General features: G+C 47.0%; 1 protein-coding gene across 1 annotated transcript in view; it reads right to left on the minus strand.

The window, feature by feature from the left end:
• Col4a1 (collagen type IV alpha 1 chain) overlaps nucleotides 1–14,097 on the minus strand; it is a 119,734-nt gene that overhangs the window by 60,563 nt on the left and 45,074 nt on the right. The window contains exon 2 of the mRNA XM_031339027.1: nucleotides 11,696–11,755. Within this exon, the coding sequence (XP_031194887.1) occupies nucleotides 11,696–11,755 (60 nt within the window). The remainder of the gene's footprint in view (nucleotides 1–11,695; nucleotides 11,756–14,097) is intronic.

Consider the following 14,097-nt stretch of genomic DNA (forward strand, 5'->3'; position numbering starts at 1 on the left):
AGGAGGAGAGACGGGGAGGAGGAGAGACAGGGAGGAGGAGAGGGGAGGAGGAGAGAATAGAGAAGACCCTGAGAATAACACCTATAACTGATAATATAAGCATATAAGACAGTCTTCAAACTTAAACGTGAGGGACTTTGCCAGGTATCCTCAAAACTAAATTAGGACATATAAAATGCTTACTAGAAAAATGAAAAAATAAATAAAGCAAAAGATGCAGATTAAGAGCCTAGCTTTCCAACCATGGCTGACAAGGGCGGGTGTCTGCCTCAGTGAATAGGCCCCGGGAAGTCTGACTTGGTCTGCCTCAGTGAATAGGCCCCGGGACGTCTGACTTGGTTTTCCTCATTACTTGCTCTAATGGGGAAAGAACTTCAACAGGAATCAGAAGTCTGGTCTCGGCTCCAATACCAACCATTCTCCAAAAGTCCGTTTTCCAGTGATGAAAGAGGCAGCAGCAGCCCGAGGGTCAACTCTGATCAAGGATCAGTTACTTCCTGTTTGTAGGGCCACCCCATGCCAACGCATCCTCTAATGAGGCCTCAGGACTCAAGTGGCAGCCCACACGGTCCTGGTGGCACACACACTTAGTGCCCATCCTTAACATCCCTTCCTCACCAAGCTATCAGGTAATTATCAGCACTCGGTCCATCTTCCCCTGGGATCCAGTGCAGTTTCAAACCCCATTAACTGCATAAAAGAGCCTCTCCAAATGGGGGGGGGAGAGAGAGAGAGAGAGAGAGAGAGAGAGAGAGAGACCCTATCCATTAATACAGGATTGCCTTGGCAGAGCTTGGGAATTCACAGAGACCAACCTCATAACCGTGGGAAGCCACTATCTAGTGGACCCTAGCCAGCACACACAGGGAATTTAGCCTGTTTTCACTAAACATCACAGCTCCTTCAAAGCACAACCACCCAAACAAAGAAACAAAGCAAGAAGCTGAGCTTCTGTATCATCTTGTTTGTGGGTCAAAAAAAAAAAATCTTGATTTAAATGTAAGCATAGAGGAAGATGGCGGGATCCTGTAGACTACAGCTCCGTGAGGAGAGGCCTCGGTGTCTAAACGGTTTTCCTCAGCTGGCCATTTCAGTGCAGCTCAAAATGGACACACATGTTTTTAGAAGCTCAAGTGAGGCATACTTGAAGCCAGGCTGTGATCCAATTATTTAAACCACCGTCGTCATAATAACTTAGATTTACTCTTTATGCCATTTTTACTAGGGCCTATTTCATAGAGGTCTGTAAAGTCATACTAAATTTATGGTATCGCTTCCTGCTTTTATGTTCTTAATTGCTTAATACCGATAGATTAAAATGTTAAGCTCCTTGGCTCAGAACCAAGATGCGGAAACAAATTTCATTACCGTTTGCTAACTATGAGGCAGTAACTTTCCCACGAAATTGAGTATAGATGGTACAGTATATAAAAACACAACATTCTCCCATGTAATTTGCTATTTTAACAATAACAACAACAGCAAAAGATTAGAGGGCAGATGACCAAGTACAGCTGTGTGAGAGACAGGGAGGGAAGGGATGGAAGCTGGCACAGAGCACTGAGGCTTACCAGTACCGTGCTCACTCCAAGGCACCAAGCTTGGAAGGAGTCTCATAGGCCAGGCACCCAATGACTCCTCATGTCTCCCGGGTGTACAGTTGTTCACACAGAGAACTCCAAACCAACAGAGGCCTGTCCATCCTGCACAGAGTCCTTAGAGGCCCCCACAGCTACAGCTGAGCATAGAGAAACAGCAAGCTCACCCACCTTGTCCTTGAATGGCTACTTAAGAAATTGTGTGATTAAGTGCCTCGCTGTGATAACTTCAGGAGTAAATCGCTGGACAGAGAACAGAGTGTCCCTGAGTGTGTGCTGCATCTGTCACTGTGCAAACTAATGCCCTTAGAAAGCCGATTTAACCTGCAGTGGGTGCTCATGTTGCTTAAAGCAATGGACAGTATGCATAAGGTCCGAAATACAAGCTGTCTAGAAGCCTAGACCCTGTCAGGCATCAGCTGTAGCTAACTCTATCTGTACGTCTGTCTGTCTTTCTGTCTATCTATCTCTATCTCTATTTACCTATCTGCTGATCTATCTATCTCTATCTCTACCTATCTATTTATCTGTCTCTATCTCTCTATCTGTCTGTCTGTCTATCTTCCCCCACCTTCTCTCTGTCTGGGCCATTGAGAGAGTCCTGCCCTAGAGAAGGCGTGTGCACAGTTCCAGACAGGGATAAACAAATGAAAGATACACAGTGGGCTGAGAACAGGCACCCACAGACTCCTGGGTCACTAGGAAAGGGAAGTGGCTGTGCCCGGTTCCATGCTCAAGAGCTAGAAGCCATCCCTCCTCTTCAGTTCCTGATCCTTATCTAACAGTAAAATCAAAGAAACCTCTGACAAAGTGCCTCTTGATGAGGGACAACAATCAGAAAAGCCACTGGAGGAAGTCAGGCTAGATTTAAATAGTTCCTTCAAATCTTAGCCACTTCCCATGTCCTAGGAAAAATATTTGGGAGATAAGACATGGAGACTTAAGTAGATTATGAAATAGAAAACAGGACAGCCCCCTCATCAGGCATGACAAGAGCCAAAGGGGAGAAAGCCCATGGGCATCAGCGTCTCAGACATTTCACTTCAGAGCTTGCAAGAGAAATAAGTGATGGAGGCCCTCTGCTAAATTCTGCTGAATCACAGGGCCCTTTTCCCAGAACACAATCACTGGAAAAGCATTTGACCCTGAGGAAACGTCTACTTAGAAAAGTCACCATCGTGGCTGACCTCAAATCAGCTCAGTGTCCTGCAAGCCACCACATTCCAACTCTGGCTGATAAAACACTAGCAGGCCTGTGCTGAAGTCTCCGGCATTGCTGGAAGACACAAAGTCAGACGTCTCTCCTGTGAGCATCACCAGGAAGGAATGTGTTAGACGGAGAGGACCGCATGAACATCTGGGAGAACAGCTGCCCAGCACTGTCCACCTGAGGGGATAGGTGCAGTAAAGACAGGCATGTCTTCCTCCCCAGGTGGACCTTATATCTGAACGCAGGATTCATGACTTGAGTTCTAGTCCCCAGGTGGTGGTGTGAAGAAGGGGCAGGGCGGGAACACCCGCCTGAGAGGAAGTGGGCCATTATCAGACAAGGAGTCCATGACCTCAGACTTCCTACCTTCAGAGTTCCATTTTAAGTCACTTAGTCTGGGGTGTTTTATTACAGGCTAAGACAAAGAAAGCCATCCTAGTACTATATGTAAAATATCAGGGTCCCTGATCCCCTTGTCTGATCTTCACATCCCAGGACTGATTTGTACCTCTGGCTCACAGATCTGGAGCTCACCCTAGATCGGGGAAGCCTGTGCTGTGAGCAGACAAAGAGGCGGTGGGGAGAGAATTCTGGAAAAGGACTAGTGACTCAGGGAGGAACGTGAGAGAATTTCACAAAGAAAGGTAAAGAGATGGTCTGGGGCCCAGAAAACAAGCCTGCAAAATTCTCTTTGGATCAACATCATCTCGGGTCCAGCTGCTATCATCAGGCCTTGCAACCAAAGGGGCCCCAAAGTATGTTGCTCCTCCATAGAGGCAAGCAATTGAAAACCCAGGAAAAAGAAAAAAACGTTATTTTAACCTCAATCAGAGGTTAAACAATGTTATAATCAGCTGGAAGTCCCCTCAACTGTATATTGCTTCTGCCCTGGGAGGCAAGATACTCAATGAACTTGCCCTCCTTGTCTCTGGAAGAAGTGAGTGGCTCCTCTCTAAGGCAGAATGGGAAGACCGGGAAGAGGGAGGCCTGGAGGAGGGTGCCCTGCAGATCCAGGCTGAGGTGACACAGCCTACACCAGTCTGTTCTTGACACTGTGTGTGGTCCAGGAATGGACAATGTGGCCCTCTCCACCAAGGACCTCTGAACAAGACACCAACCCCCTGGGGCTCTAAAACCTTATCAGCAGGAGGAAGAGTGGAGAACACGCCTGAATCACCCATAGGGATGAATCATGGTTGTTTATAAGATTCCTCAGAACATCAGGAAAGGTTCTAGAGAAAATATCCTGGCATTCTGGGTAAGAACCAGTCTAGGGCTAGGAATCTTCCGGACCCTTCTTTCCATCCATAAAAATGAACACCTGATTAGATCAGAGTACCACAGCATGGTGGGACAAGACTTCGCTGCTTTCAAACAAGGTCCCATCATGAAAATGCACCTTTGTCCACTGAGGGTAAACTTGGGGTGCAGTAGGGAAGTAAAGTTCAGAGGCCATTCAAGTGCAGTGGAGCACACCACAGTTTTAAGGGTCTTGCTTCTGCTCTCCTCAGCCTGAATGGAGTGCCCAGCTCGCCACATTGCTGCACTGTGGTTATGTGGTAAGGGCTGCCTGCCTGAGTAGCCACTACCAAAGCCTTCCGGTGACTTGGGAGCACAGAGAGCCCACACAGGAGAGAAAGACAGTACTGAAGTGCTTAGAAACCTAGCTGGGGGGGGGGGGGTTCCTGTGGCCATGTAATCCCTTTGTCAAGCTTCCAGAGCAAACCTTTTCCAAACTAATTCTGGAGCTGGGTAATTTAGACCCTGGAATTCGCATCACCTCAAAAGCAATGAACCTCTCACCCAGAGCCATGAGCTGACCTCTAGATGTAAAAACGCTTCAGTAGGACAGCGGGCAGGCCTTTATGATCCCAGGAAATACATGAGAAAGTCCCAGCTGGCAGCCATTTCTAAAAGCATCCTTTCTCTATTAACAGAAGGGTCTATCGGCAGGATGAACTGGGGGACCCCACTGAGGGTCTATCGGCAGGACGAACTGGGGGACCCCACTGAGCAGCTTGATGCCCCAGTGAAGGGATGGTTTCACTGCAGTACCCTAGAGATCACCCCTCAAACACCCCCTTCTCTCACCTGAACCTCATGGGAAGAAGTTGAATGGATTTAACGTGAAGCCATGTAACAGTTCTCAACCTGAGGGTCGTGACCTTTCAGGAGTCAAACAACCTTTTCACATATGCGGTAGCATATCAGATATTTATATTATGATTCTTAACAGTAGCACAAAATTACATTTATGCCATAACAATAAAATAATGTATGGTTGGAGATCACCACCACATGAAAGACTGTATTCAAGGGTCACAGCATTAGGAAGGTTGAGAATCATTGCATATTACCATTATAAAAATTGTCTAATTAGCCAGGAAGCATGCTAAACTATACACGGACATGGAGTTGAGATGTCCCTTTGACATCATAATGGGTTTGCCAAATGGGGAAAATATAACACAAGGGGCCACTTCCCCAAAGCCATCTGGTATACTCATTAACTCTGATTCTCCCTTTGTTTAACTGCCCACTGTGCTCCAACCACTTCACAAGGATCCAGGGCTCTGTTGATGTCATCTGAGGGTTTAGCCCCCAATGCTCACACTCCATCCTCATTATCTGCCGACTGCTGCCTGGAAGTATATGCTGTGTACTCCTGACAGCAACCAACAGGCAACAGGGAAATCCAGAGGCAAAGTTTTCATTTGTCAGGGCTTAGGGTAAGTCTTTGATCTTTAATTAAAACACACAATGGCCTTTTGTCCTCTTCAAAAGCACTTTTCCTGACAGCCAATGTTACGTTGGGTTCACTGCTACAAAAAAAAATATTGTCATGCTGGCTGTGAACTGCCAATGCCTGCCTCACTGATGCAGCATGGTCTCGTGTAAAATACCAGGCTGTTAAAGCCACAGGATGGGACCCTACTGTGGACTAGCTGAATTCCATGGCCAATCTTCCAGGAAAATCCACTTCCAATCAAAGCTGAACATTACAGATCCAGAGCTATATATCATGCTCAGGGCCATGGACATCTTAGCCAGAGTCATGAGCCAACCTCTGGACCTAATTTCAAGGCACTAAATTCCCTACTGCTGTTTCTGAACATGGGAACCAAACCCACTTGCTGTGTTCCAAGCTGTGCTAGAGGAGCTATGTTCCAAACCGCTGCAAGTGGAGAGCGGTGGAGAGCTACCCCAGAGTCTAACAGCCAAGGGGCACGTGGAGCTAATGTTGGGATCTAGACAGATGAATGTGAGCAGTTCCAGGGGCAGAGGCAGCTCCGGGTCCCTCAAAGGGTACTGATACCCCAGGGAGACACAACAGGACACAGTGTGCAGACTGAGACATAGCCACATGGGCAGGGATCCCTCTTAGTGGCTTCCCTGTGGCAAACTGTGAATGTGTCCTGGGTTCTGACAATTCTTGTAAAATTCTTTTAAAATTCTATCCAAAAATAAGAGACAAAAGTAGGTGACTGTGAGAATCCATGCCGATTCTCACGATCAGGGAGCCAGAGGATGATTCATAGCGCAGTGTGAGGAAATGGGAAATAGGAACATCTGGGAAAAATCTTGGCATGACAAGACAGCAGATACACATGGAAAAGGACAAGGGTATGCTGGCCCACATCACCACCAAACGGGAAGAGAGCATCCCCAGAGCCCACAGACAAACATGCACGGCCTAGAAAGCTACAGCCAGACACAACCGGGCCCTGGAGCCCTGCCTTCTCAGAAATGCAGTAACATTTCATACAGAACACCCTGTAGTGAGACCTGACTAAGGATTGTTGGCAAGGAAGGGAGGTGGGGTAGCCTGGGCAGAACTTGGAAGGAAATGCACTACAGGAAAAGCAGTTAGCCCCAGAACACTGAGTGTTTGAGAAAGTTGGGACATCAAGTACAGGAGGTGGGTTCTTCTGAAAATCACAGGGTGATGATTTTGGAAATGGGCAACAGAATAAAAGGCGGGGTAGAAGCAGGTGGTTTGTGCTTCCAGAAAGGCCTCCCAAGTGCAGCTCAGACTTCCTCCAGCAGAAACGTCAAAGCCCACCCCAGCCCTGCTGTGGCTGACATCCATCTCTCAGTCTGAGTCCTGGGAGCTGCCAGCTGGTCACTTGGTCTCCATCTCTGTCAGAACGGAGGAGTGCAGCCAGGTGTGAGGCTGGTCTGCAGTCTATGGACCTGTCGGGTGTTGAGCCAGCAAGCAAATGGTCCTCATATTTATCTCAACTCTGAAAAATACTGGCCCCGCTGCCCTGTCAGGTGTGCCCGGCACCCTGGAGCATTAGTGGGATTTGGGGTTTCACACTAGCTCCGAGTACATGCTCATCTGAGCGACTAGCCTAAGTGACTTGATCAAAGCCACTCCTTGGGAGACGGAGGAAGCCACACCAGAGTCAAGGGCAGCAAACAAAAGCTCCCTGCCTGCTGCCTCCTGGTGCGAGGTGAGTGCTCATGCTGGGCCACACCCAGCAGGTTCCCTGGGGCTAACTGATGGGAAAGGGTTCCACCTGCAGCAAGAATCTGTACTTCACTCCTGTTTCTCAAAAGGGTGCCTTCACAATCTACCCAAACCAAACAAAGGACAGGTGCTCACATCCGAAAGGCAGCCGAGGACCACAAAACTAGACAGAGTACCACTCAGTCTCTCCAGACTTTTCAGAACCCTGACAACAGCAAGATGTAGCACCAGGCTCAAAAATGCTAGGAACAGCCTTAGAGACTCGGGGCACCCACTGACCTTTGCCTAGTAAGAAAGTCCTTTACAATCCTACGGTGAGCAGTGGAATCTCTTTTGTGCAGTTTGATTTTATATACCTCGTACATTGAGAATAAGAAAATGGATTTATTAAAATATAATCTTGTCCTGTCATCCTTCAGGGTCTCAATTTATGCAATTATACACAGACCCAGAGAATGGCAAGGAATAAAAAGAGAGCCACTAATCCGTAGGTTAGGCAGAATATATAAAAACAGCATGCTCATATATTTGTATTTCACAATAAAATCATGACCAAAGTGTTTTCTATTTAAAAAAAAATCAACAAAATGAATGCATTTGTAAATGGAAGATTACTGAAATCTCCAAAGATACCAAAAAACGTACAATCCTTGCCTTGGGAGAGAATGTCACCTCAGACCTACTGATGACTAAGAAGGCAGTCTGTGATGCAGAGAGGGTAAAGTCCTGCATCTTAAAAGTGATGTTATGGCCTGAGGCATCCTTAGCGCTCATCACAGCACAGCCAAGAATGACTAGAATGTAAGCCACGACGCTCTCGGAATCAGAGAATTTCCGGTTCTGAGACAGGAGGCATGAACCTGCAGGGATGAGGGACAGGCAGTGTAAAGCAGTACCTAGATTTGAAAGGCTGGAAAATTCCACCTCTCTTCTTAGGATCGGCTGTGATGACCAAACACTCCTTGTGGACAGGCCTTTGCTCCTGCTCAGCATGTCTTTAACATGGGATTTAAGCCTATACTCTTAGCAACCAGAAAAGGTGCAACCGAACACAAGCCAACCAATCACACTCCCACAGACAGACAGGCAAGCCTACTCAGACTCTAAGGAGCCTGCAGAATGTATAGGGACAGCCTCCACACCTCTTCCACATGGGCTGGAAGAAGCTAGTGTCCGTGGTCTTAGGCTTAGTCATGACTACGTAGTTGATAAGGCCACATTTGCTACCACAACAAGCCAAGGAGGTACTGTGCCCGGTAAGCAAGGAGGGCTCACTGACTTCTAACCAAAGCTATGAAGCTCCTTGAAGGTCACCTGGGTGCCAGTGCTTCCTGTGGGAATTCTCACTAAGAGGGAGGTGGGACTCTGCATCTCTTGCTATACCTTAAATTGATTCCCTCAGTGGAAGCAACAAGCCTTTCTTGAGATTGACTGAATGCTATTAATGCAGGTGTGATTCTCACAACCTATCTCAAGGGGAAGGAAATGCAACGAAGGGCTCACCTGTCCAGCTCCCTGTCACATCAGGAATCCCTGTGGTCTGTTTGCTAACAGTCTGACAGCCTCATTGACTCTGAAAACAAGACCTAGAAGGGCTTCTCACAACCCTGGGGAACAGGTTGAGTTCTGGGGGGGGGGGGGTCCTCCAGATATGGTTCTTACCACTGTTGGTTTAGAGGGCATCTTGTAGATGTTCAACAACCTGACATTGTGAGTGAAACCAAGCAGGGCTCCTATTAGCAGCTGCCAAGAGTGGGTAGATCCAGTTGTTCTTCATTCTCTACTCCAAGACATATTTAGCTATATCTAAGGGCATCTCTATTCATCACAATAGAACAATGTGCTTCCCAAACGGAGTATGCAGAGACGAGGGAGGCTGTAAGACATTCCTCAATGCACAAGAACCTCCATGGAGTGTCGGGGAAGAAATCACACTCAAATCATAGGACCAAGTGTGGAATCTGCACTAGCTGTTTTCTTCCACGGTAAGATAAGCGTCATAGTAGCATGTTTCAAAAAGTGCTCATCACCATATGTGAGCTGGTATAGACATGGAAGAGGAAGCTCCCTCCTTTTCTTTTCCACTCAGACACACCTAAGCCTAGCCCTAGTATCTGTCTGTGTGAGGATATCTGTTAAGTCGAGCAGGGGATCTGGGTGACTGTTAAACATCCATGGGGGCTCAGCAGCTGGTCAAGCCACAAGCCAGTCATCTACCCCGAAGGGAAAAGATCTCCTGTGCATGCCTGCTTCTAATGCTGTGCCAAATGCTTCCCAGATTCTCAAGCTAGAAACGGAAGAATTACTTCCAGACTGACTCTATCTCCAACCCTTTCAGATCTGATACCACATGCATGTTAGACAGAGAGACAGCAGTGTGAGGGAGAACTCTATGTGATGACGTTATCTCTGTGGTACAGACCAAGCGTGTGGAGAGGGGTCATGAATCACAGACAGTGTAATGAGTAGTGACAGGGTAATGTGTTTCCTCCCACATCTTTAGCAAGGGTCTGGGTAACCGCTGGGTTAAAACATTCTATGAAGATCCAAGATACCCACACGGCTTAATTAATACTCTCTGTGCACCCAGGAATGCAGGAAGGCCCTTTGCATGAAACACTAAGGCAGAAAGACCAAGCTTTGCTATTAGTGTTCATCAAGAGGACATGGGCAGTTTCCAGTGATGGATGAACATAAATTAACATGTTTTCCCACATATGTGTGGACACCAGATTCTACCCTATACCCAAATAGGTCTGCTGTAAGAACATGGGGTGGCCCTGATCCTACTTCACCCAGGAAGTTATCCTAATCATGCTCCAGTTGTAGTTTTATATAAATGAGGACTGCCATGGCCAAGTGATTAGAAAGACTTCTTAAACAAGCCCTATTCCAGCAAAGTGCAAATGCTTAACTCTCATGCATAAAGCAGATGTCAGGGGTGGCTGGCTTTACCATCCCAAGGGCTAGCAGAGAGAATCCGTATCAAGCAAAACCATCCTAATCAAGCATGCAAGCCCTATCCGTTTAAGATAGCATCCCACAGATCCACTGGAGGACACAAAGCCATTATATGCAAGGCCAAATCAGTTACCTAATTTGAGTATAAAGGGGTTTTCAAGGCAATGGGGATAATAGTAACTCAGGGTGATCATTGAAAGTCAAAGGGCTGGCATTGTGTGGATTGCTTGATGACAGCATTCAGATCTACCTGCAACTCAAGAACCTGATACAGCACAAAGCCAGCTCCAATCCTCCAGTGTCCACAGAAGGGACTGGGCAGTGCCTGATACAGTACAAAGCCAGCTCCGGTCCTCCAGTGTCCACAGAAGGGACTGGGCAGTGCCTGATACAGCACAAAGCTAGCTCCGGTCCCCCAGTGTCCACAGAAGGGACTGGGCAGTGCCTGATACAGTACAAAGCCAGCTCCGGTCCCCCAGTGTCCACAGAAGGGACTGGGCAGTGTGACACTGTCCAGCGTTCCTTGGGGACTTTGGAAAGCATGCTTCAGAAACTGATCACCACCTTTCTCCAGCTTTGACATTCCTTGCCCCTCAGGAGGCCTCTACCCTCTCTGAGCTGTGTGTTTCTCCCATCCCAGTTCTAAGAACAACAAACCCAAATGAATTTAATGTGTGGACATTTTAAAATATCGGGGTGGGGGGGAGGTCCTTGGGAATTGAAGACATTTGTGTGTCATTTAGGACTCCTGACTTTAAATACCAGACTTCCATAGTGTGGTCTGAGGGATGATGGGAAAGGATCGTTAGGGGCACATATAATCAAGCTACATTGTATACATGATGAAAATGTCAAACAATAAAATTATATTAAAAAAATAAAAGGAGAGTTTGGCCCACCAAGAAGCAAGAAATATATCTTTTCCTGGATTCATGATTCTTAAATAAGCAGGAAGAGACCCTGTTCAGAGAGCTGTCATTTTAAATTTGAGAAACAAGTGCTCATTTTTATAAAAAAAAAATCTAGACAAGTAGGTAAAAGATGAAAACTTCTTTTAAAAATATCAATTTGAACAGAAAGCCTTCAAGGCATATAGGAACTTTTTTCTTTCAAAAATACACTGAATTTGGTGCTTATCTATCAATTCCAAAAAGTACCATTGAATCAACAGATAGAGCACAGCCCACTTGCTCCACTACAGTCAACATAAGGAGACTATGCAGACTCTCCATGCTGAGCGCGCGTCCCTGATTACAGTGATCCCTGGAGAACTCCTGGTACCGCAATAACAATGCTCAGAACACTGTTAAACACTTCGCTTCCCTTGGGCTGCTCTGGGGGAAATTGTTAAAACAGGAAGGAAGTTGACCCCAGCTGCTGATTCTACAGTTGGGCTTATGATTTAGGGGAAGGGGCAGCATTCGGATAGCATCATGAAGTGTGTGCTCTCACCTTTTGTCCCTTCACGCCATGACAGTCACATTTTCCACAGCCAGAGCCACCACAATCACCCTGAAGGAAAGAAAGAAAGAAAGTTTAAACAGGAGATCATTTTCAAAGTACTTGTCAAGATTAGAATTGAGAGCCAGTGAGCTGGTCTGGGAATAAGAGCACTGCCCACCAATCCCAAGGACCCAAGTGATGAAGTGAAAAGCCCCACCCTGGCCAGCTGTCCTCTGGCTGACACGCTTGTCAAGGCGCAGGTGCACACCTTGACCCGTAATACATAAAGGAATGTAATGTCTAAAAAGATTTGCATTATGACATCAGCATCTTCATCCAGTCATGAGACAAGTCCCCCCTAGCACCATTTGCAAGGCCCTGCAGAACCTGGAGGTGAATAACACTGAGTCCCACACTTCATAGAGAAATCCCTGGGTCCTAAGGCTCACTCACAGCCTTGGACTCAGAGATACAAGGATACATGTTGCAAAGCTGGCTGTCCTCTGTTAGAAACAGGCTCACCTAGGGATTGTGTGAACAGTGTTGCAAAGCAAACAAAAGGTTCAGCTCTGACTTAAGGGTTTCACATCGTGTTTCCAGGGACTTAAAGCTTTGCGAAAGACTAGAGAAAGAATCAGGGAATGAGCTGACTTTTGTACCCAAGTGTTTAAATTAAACGAAAGCTTGGATATTCATCTACAGAAAGCTATTACAAACCGAACTTGTTGTCTGCTACCAGACATCAGCAAGAGCTGGAGAGGAACCTCTTTGAATGCCCAGTGAGAAGCTAGCAACCATCAGCACCCCAGCCCCTCAGGTACGGACACAAAATGGAGAGGTTTAACATAACATGCTAAGACAAGATTAAAATCTGGACCCAACCCAGCTTCCGGTATGTAAAGTGGTCAAGAGGAGAAAGGACAAACACAGAGAGACAGACACACTGCACTTTACAAAGCACTTGGCAGAATCCAAGTTTTAAACTGTTATAGACAGCAATGTGGTGTTAAAAGGGAGGAGAGGACACAGGGTGAACCGTTTAGCGAGCTTTATTAGAGGCGCCATGTCAGCTTGGAAATAAAATTTAGACCCATATTCTGCTTCAGGTGGTCATGGTTCCTTCAAAATAAACGTGCGCTAATAATGGCCCCTGGCTCATACGAAGCCTGTATTTTTAACAGCATCCTTGGAGCTGCATCACCATGGAGATCCTCTGCCCAAAACAACCCCATCTGGAGATACTTATTTTATGTTAGACCCAACAAGAGCCTCCAGGACGGTGAGCTGTTCTTAATTTTGTATTTTGTAGATGGGGACACTTGACGGCTATCCAAGTAAAGCCCAGTGGTCAGATCTGTTCCCCTCTCTGACTCACAATCCACACATTTCAGCCTGTGTTCTCATAGTCGTCCTGACATTTCAAAGGTCAGGAGCCTCCCTGTGCTCTGCCTGCTTCTGAATGAGAGCTCCAGTCACCACCAGGGCCAAGTCTTTAGCCTGAGCTGAAGAAGGACCTTTTAGAACACACAGAGGAAAACTCTGAGGGGCCTCCGCAGACTCAAGCTGACTTACTGTCCCCACCTCTGACTACCTGGGCCTCATGAAATGTTGATTTAGGGTATCATGGGATACCCTGTGCCTTTAACCACAACCTGAGCTTGCCATGGCTTGCAGGCTGTTTTATCAAAGTACCTGGATAGGAAAGCCCGCACTAAGAAAGGAAGCAATTAATTAATGTAACCAGTGGCATGTCACCCATTGCTGAGTCTGTCTAGGCTTTGGGAACATGGACACCAGAAGGTAGGCAATTGCAAGTCGCCCAGGTGGCAGGCCACCCTCCTGGTTGGTGCCCGCCATTCCTTACACCTATTGCTGTGAAACAAGGGCAGTTTAGCCCACTTGTTAGCTTCCGCAGAGCCTCACCCCTTCCCCATTGCTTTCACTCAGAGAAATTAGGCAGACAAGAGACTCTGGGAGTTAGCTGGGCAGTGGTAGCGCATGCCTTTAATCCCAGCACTTGGGAGGCAGAGGCAGGCGGATTTCTCAGTTCGAGACCAGCCTGGTCTACAGAGTGAGTTCCAGGACAGCCATGGCTACACAGAGAAACCCTGTCTCGAAAAAACAAAACAAAAAAAAAAAAAGAGAGAGAGAGACTCTGGGAGCTGCAGGGTCTGTGTGAGAAATGGCTCCCAAGCATCCACATCTAGCAGACTCAACAACAGCCTCGGGTTGCCAGATTTTCTCCGTGAAAGCCAAGGGCAGTTCCTTTGAAATATCACATTTGAAGAGAAGCTAAAGACAGCTGTGTGGTGAGGCTGGGACTTTGAGTCTGAAGCTCCTGCCATCTAGGAAATTCAGTTCCATCCACCCTGAAGGAAGCCTTCTAACCAATTTCCCAGAGTTGATCCTAT

Source organism: Mastomys coucha, unplaced genomic scaffold (genome assembly GCF_008632895.1).
Source record: "Mastomys coucha isolate ucsf_1 unplaced genomic scaffold, UCSF_Mcou_1 pScaffold22, whole genome shotgun sequence".
Taxonomy (NCBI): Eukaryota; Metazoa; Chordata; class Mammalia; order Rodentia; family Muridae; genus Mastomys; species Mastomys coucha.